Source organism: Bufo bufo, chromosome 6 (genome assembly GCF_905171765.1).
Source record: "Bufo bufo chromosome 6, aBufBuf1.1, whole genome shotgun sequence".
NCBI classification, from domain to species: Eukaryota; Metazoa; Chordata; class Amphibia; order Anura; family Bufonidae; genus Bufo; species Bufo bufo.
Window position 1 is genome coordinate 355,297,673 of NC_053394.1, and position 6,677 is coordinate 355,304,349.

At 48.2% G+C, this 6,677-nt stretch overlaps 1 protein-coding gene across 1 annotated transcript in view; it reads left to right on the forward strand.

Moving 5' to 3' along the window:
* Nucleotides 1-6,022, forward strand: part of GALR2 (galanin receptor 2) — a 63,513-nt gene extending 57,491 nt beyond the window's left edge. The window contains exon 2 of the mRNA XM_040435912.1: nucleotides 5,257-6,022. Coding sequence (XP_040291846.1) covers nucleotides 5,257-6,022 — 766 coding nt within the window. The remainder of the gene's footprint in view (nucleotides 1-5,256) is intronic.
* Nucleotides 6,023-6,677: the final 655 nt, after the last annotated feature.

The window sequence follows — 6,677 nt, forward strand, 5'->3', positions numbered from 1 at the left end:
GTTACTCTGAAGTGCTTGACGCACTGAATCAAACTATATCTTCAGCCTCACCTGCTTCCAGAAGAGTTATCCAAAAGACTATTAGTGTGCTGTGTGCTCAACAAAAGTTTGCCAATAAGAAAGGAGAAATTTGCACTGTCCGGATCCGGGATAACCGACCGATAATTTTGCCTCCAAACTCCCAGATCATCCTGTGGTGCCGTGCGGTGTTAGGGATCCAGGGCCAGGACTATCAAGCCCTAGTGGAACCTATTCCCTTTGAAAATCATCCCTTCGTACGGACAGCCAAGAGCATGGTGACTGTGTCTCAAGGTAAAGTGCCTGTCCGCTTAATTAATTTTGGTGATCATCCCGTTACTCTCCTTAAACATTGCCCCGTTGCTCAGCTTTTCCAGGTGTCTTTCCAGGATGTAATCCGTCTGCCTGCCACGGAGGCGTTCCAGACCACACAGAGCAGCAGCACCCCTACGACATCCTGGTGGGAAGAACTACATGTGGGGAACGAATCCACCCCAAAAGAGCAAATAGAGGGAGTCCTGAGGCTGGTGAAGGAGCACCACCAGGCTTTCAGTAAGCACTCCACGGACTACGGAGAGGTCAGTGTAATCAAACACACCATACCCACTGGCTCTCATCCTCCTATTAAGGAGAGGCACAGACCCATACCACCTACTACCTATCAGTCTGTGAAAGAGATGATAAAAGAGATGAAAGACTCTAATATAATCCGGGACAGCCATAGTCCCTGGGCTGCGCCCTTAGTTCTTGTCCGGAAAAAGGATGGCAGCATAAGGTTCTGCGTGGATTACAGAAAAATTAATCAAATCACCCACAAAGATGCATATCCATTGCCACGCATTGAAGAGTCCTTGACTGCTCTGGGGTCATCAGCCTATTTCTCTACCTTGGACTTAACCAGTGGATACTGGCAAGTACCCATGGCCCCAGAAGATCGAGAAAAGACTGCTTTCACTACACCTATGGGCCTGTTTGAATTCAATTATATGCCGTTTGGACTGTGTAACGCTCCAGGAACGTTCCAGAGGCTGATGGAACGTTGTTTAGGCCATAGGAATTTTGAGACTGTACTCTTATATCTGGATGACGTCATTGTATACTCCAAGACGTATGAGGACCATTTAAAGCACCTGGGTGAGGTGTTTCAAATTCTTGCTAAATATGGCCTCAAAATCAAGCCATCCAAGTGCCACCTACTGAAACCAGCGGTCAAATACCTTGGGAATGTTGCCAGTGCCGAGGGAATACAGCCTGATCCTGATAAGCTTGCTGCTGTCCGCAACTGGCCTACTCCAACGACCGTGGAAGAGGTGAGAAGCTTTCTCAGTTTTGCAGGGTACTACAGGCGTTTCATCCCGCATTTCGCACAAATTGCGGATCCCATCCAGGAACTGTTGAGGGGGCATCCAAAGAAGAGCCCGAAAACTCCTATTCCTGTTGAATGGAACCAGGAGCGAGAAATTGCCTTTCAACTCCTAAAGAAGAAGTTGACTGAACCCCCTGTTCTGGTTTACCCAGATTATCAGAAGCCATTCCTCCTCTACACGGATGCCAGTAAAAGAGGCCTGGGGGCCGTGTTGGCTCAAGTGCAAGATAACAAAGAAAAGGTAATTGCCTACGCCAGCAGATCCCTGAAGGGAGCTGAAAAGAATGATCAGAATTACAGTTCTTTCAAGCTGGAGTTTCTTGCCTTAGTGTGGGCTGTGACTGAAAAGTTCAAAGACTATCTTGCTGCCACACCATTTGTTGCCTTCACGGACAATAATCCCCTGGCGCATCTGAACACGGCCAAGTTAGGGGCACTGGAGCAAAGATGGGCCTCCCGCCTTGCCAACTATGACTTTACTGTAAAGTACCGGGCGGGCCGCTCCAATGATAATGCTGATGCCCTGTCGCGGCTTCCCACTACAGAGGCCCCAGATGAGTTAAAAGATGCCTGGGAAGAAGTGGAAATGCCCGCGTTCTACAGAAAATTTGCCCAGCAGGATAATATCCGTACTGAAAATCTCCCTGCTGCTGATCTTTCCTCCTCAGATGATCCTGAGTCCGGAGGCGATCAGGAAAGATGGATTAAGCTCCAGTCCGAAAGTAGAGTCCTCGGTGAACTGCTTGACTTCCTTACCAGTGGGAAAATCCCTGAGAGAATCCGCAGGAAGAGTGCAGACCCAGAACTAGTAAGACTGTGGAGACATCGCCACCAACTATTCCTTCAAAGAGGCCTGTTGCTCAGAAGGAGTCTGGATCCAGTGTCCTGTGATAGAGTCTACCAGATTCTCCTGCCACGTCGGGATGCCAGCCTGGTACTGGACATGTACCACAACCAGTCCGGACACTTCGGTGTACAGAAGACTGAGGCCACCATACGGAGAAGATTCTATTGGATTGGGATGAGAGAGGATATCGAAAAATGGTGCCGAGAATGCACTGCCTGTGCTGTGGGGCGAACTGAACGCCATGACCAGAGGGCGCCTCTCCATCCTATTGTAAGTACAGCTCCTCTAGAATTGGTCGCGATTGATCATGTGAAGTTGGAGCCAAGTCGCTCTGGATATACATATGCCATGACTATAATTGACCACTTCACCAAGTTTGTCGTAGCAGTACCTGTGAAAGACCTGACAGCCAAGACTACAGCGGAGGCGTTCTGGAAACATTTCCTTCTGCCCTACGGCTGTCCAGAAAGGATCCTCACCGATCAAGGGTCTGCGTTTGAGTCACAGCTGTTCCATGAGATGTGCCTGCTACACAACTGCCAGGAAGTCCGGACCACCGCCTATCATCCGCAAGGTAAAGTAACTCTCATTGAAATGCTGAGAGCAGTACCCCCTGATACGAGGGGTGATTGGCCTACTCTGTTGCCACAACTGATGTACACTTATAACAACACCATCCATTGTTCCACCGGTTACACCCCGTTCTATCTGATGTTTGGGCGACAAGGGAGATTACCTGCGGATCACTCCCTGGGGGTACAAGTGCCGGATGTGATCAACCCACTTCCCAGGACTGATTGGGTAGTGGAGCACCAGAGGCGTCTTCTTAATGCCAAGGAGATTGTGCAAGAACGCATGGAGAATGTCCGGGAACGCCAGCAAAAAGACTACGACCAGACTGCCCATGCGGGACCCCTGGCTCTTGGAGACAAGGTTTGGTTGAAAAACAACCACCGGACCAGTAAGTTGGACAGCAAATGGGAAAGGATTCCCTACCTTATCACTGCCATACCTAATGCTGCAGCCCACATTTACCAGGTCTCCAGAGAAGGAAAAGGTCCCCAAGTTGTTCACAGGAACCGCCTCAAACCCTGTATCGAAGGAGAACCAGTGGCGGAGGAGATGCAGCCTGAGCCTTCTAAGGAAGAATTGCCGGCTCCACCTATGGACCCTATGCAGGCTGTGGAGAACTTGAACCACGATAAAGAGCCACTCCACTGGGCCCTCACGCCTTGGTTGAATTTGCTGGTTCCTGCTCCTGTTCCTGTTGGTCTCCCGTCTCAGGAGACCTTACCTCAGAGAGTTCCTGAAGAAGTTCCAGAGGCGGTGAGCTCCCTTGACCTTCCTGAGTTCAGGCAGGAAGAATCTCCGCCACTAAGGAGGTCTACCCGTTCTACCAGGGGACACCCACCTGTGAGGTTTGAGGACTACATCATGAGCCCAGGTAGCCCCTCACGGGAAACCCCTGTTTAACTCTTTTGCAAGCCTGGGTACGGACTCATATTTGTTCCTTGAGCCTCCAAGAACTTTACATCGTTTTATATTGTTCTACTGTTATATTATGGACAATTTGCATTTATGGACTATCCTGGTTTATTGATACGCTGCACCAGGTCAGCGCCTCTGTTCCCTTCCATTATCCTGAGAGAAGAGAACGACACCCCTTTTCACCATTCCTTCAGTTTAATGTTTGTATTGTTGCTGTGATATTTGCCATGTATGCCGGTTCTCATTTTGTCTTTCAGGCTGCAGTATCCAGCCAGACGGGGCCCCTCCATGTTGCGCCGAGGACGGGCAACGTTATAGCGTGGTGGTATGTAGTGTCCCACTAGGTAAAGGTGCGCACTGCACAAATGGGATTAATGTGTTTTTATTACCTGTAATGTTATGTGTATGCATTTTCCCTGTGTTAACTGGTGTCAGGCCTGTTAGGGTGCAGTTTAGCCTCCCAGACGTTAGAGGGAGCCAGAGAGCCCTGGTGATATATAGGTAGGCCCAGACAGGGGAAGGTAGTTCATTCCAGGGGACTAGAGGAGTTACTTCGTCCACCTGAAGCTCCTGAGGCTAGGATTAGCTCAGTAGAGACACCCCAGTTGCAGGACAGCACCTCCTGGGAGAAACCTGCAGTTACCCTCAAGCCGAGTAAGGACAATACCAGGTCAGATAAGTACCCTGATGGGCAGAGGTTCTATAAAGTAAAGCAAGCGCCAATACTGGAGGAAGGATTTATATACCAAGGATTAAAGCCAGCATTTAGGCATCCGGGCCTTGGGATCCAGCCAGCTAGAATAGCTGAAGGGAATAGAGCAGCATTGTACTGTAAAGCATCAACCGTTGTGCCCTCCAAGTATCTTGCATGATTAATTCCTGCCACTATTTAAAGTCTACCTGCTTGTGAAGTATTGTTCAAGGGACTGCATTATCATCACTATCAACTGTAACTGTATGTACAAAGTTGGACTGTGTTCACCAAGTAAAGCAACGTTTGGTTTATCCACTGAGTACTCAGTTATTCCTCCTATAAATCGGTGTGCCACCGTTACAGGCACTGGCGTCACGAATCCAACAGGGACCTTGCCCCAGGCACTAAAAATACCTGTAACATCCAGGGCACCTCATCCACCATCAGGCCTGGTCCCTATATACAGAGTGTGCCCCAGAGGAACTGTGTCTACCTCTCCTTCACTGCCGCATGCCTGCCCAGGGTTCTCCAATACAGTGAGCAACCCTCGATTGCCCATAACCGTGACCTCGCTTCGCTATACCCTGCAGGTCTGGCGTGCTGCAACTGTCCCAGCTTCTAACAGTAGATCAGGCTGGTAGCAGTTAAAAGATGAAACTGAACATCTGCAACCACCTGGGTGAGTTGGACAGAGAAATAAGCAAAAGCACAAACAGCTGAACCTTTAAAAATGTATCTAATTTTAATTGCATGCAATTCCAAAAGCATTCAGATCCAGATGTTGCCTTGAAAAATGTAAAATATTTTTGTGGGACCTCATTAATGTTTTTTTTATCCTTTCAGGTACCTTGCTATACGTTACCCATTGCGTTCAAGAGAACTACGTACACCCAAGAATGCTCTGATGGCCATCACCCTAATCTGGAGCTTGTCATTAACTTTCTCTGGACCTTATCTCAGTTACTACCAGGAATTTCAGCTGGTTAACCTTACTGTCTGCCACCCTGTTTGGCAAATCTCTGATCGTAAGACCATGGATCTTTGTACTTTTATCTTCAGCTATGTCATCCCTGTGCTGGTTCTTAGTTTGACCTATGCCCGCACCATACGATATCTCTGGACTTCTGTAGACCCCATTGAACACATGTCTGAATCGAAGAGGGCCAAGAGGAGGGTGACTCGTATGATCATCATCGTTGCTGTCTTGTTCTGCTTGTGTTGGCTTCCTCACCACCTCGTAATTCTCTGCATGTGGTTTGGATATTTCCCCCTTAATAACTTCACCTACGCCCTACGTATTCTCTCACACCTGGTATCCTATGCCAATTCTTGTGTAAATCCAGTGGTCTATGCCTTAGTCTCCAAACACTTCCGGAAGGGATTTCGTAAGATATTTCGCTGCTTGTTGTTACGCCAAAGGTCAGCCAATAAGATCCACGTGGTCCCTCGAGTCCATGCAGGAGTCAGCACGTTAGAAGTGGCGTGTACAGAGGTGACTCAGTTAAGTGAAGGTGCATTGCATTGTTCTGCCTGTTGTCATGATCCTGGAAGCCCATGGAAAGAGACAGAAAGAGTTGGAGATAAGAGGTCCAGCGTTCATCACATTTAATGCTACCTAGTTAGGAGAGTCAAGGTGGAGGAGAAACGTCTTCAACAACTTTCTCCATCAGCGCCATCCATTTCTGAAAATTTGCAGAAGCAAAGCTACTATCCGCCAATAAACATTTCTAAAACCAAAGTAGCAACTGTTCTCTTGGACCCTGATAGTCCAGAAGACGTGTGTATTTTGAGGACTACATATGCAAATCAATCTGAGCATTATCAGCATTGACTTTACACATTCTTGTGGCCTTTAAAGGGCATCTGTCAGCAGATTTGTACCTATAAAACTGGCTGACCTGTTACATGTGCGCTTGGCAGCTGAAGGAATCTGTGTTGGTCCCATGTTCATATGTGCCTGCATTGCTGAGAAAAATGAGGTTTTATTATATGCAAATGAGCCTCTAGGAGCAGCGGGGGTGTTACCATTACACCTAGAGGCTTAGCTTTCTCTGCAACTGCTGCACCCTCTACACTTTGACAGGTCCAGGTGTGATGACATTGACACTGCCTTGCCCTATCAATCAAAGTGCAAAGGGTGTGGCAATGGCAGAGAGAGCTGAGCCTCAAGGTGTAATGGTAACGCCCCCGTTGCTCCTAGACGCTCATTTGCATATATTAAAACTTCATTTTTCTCAGCAATGCGGGCACATATGAACATGGGA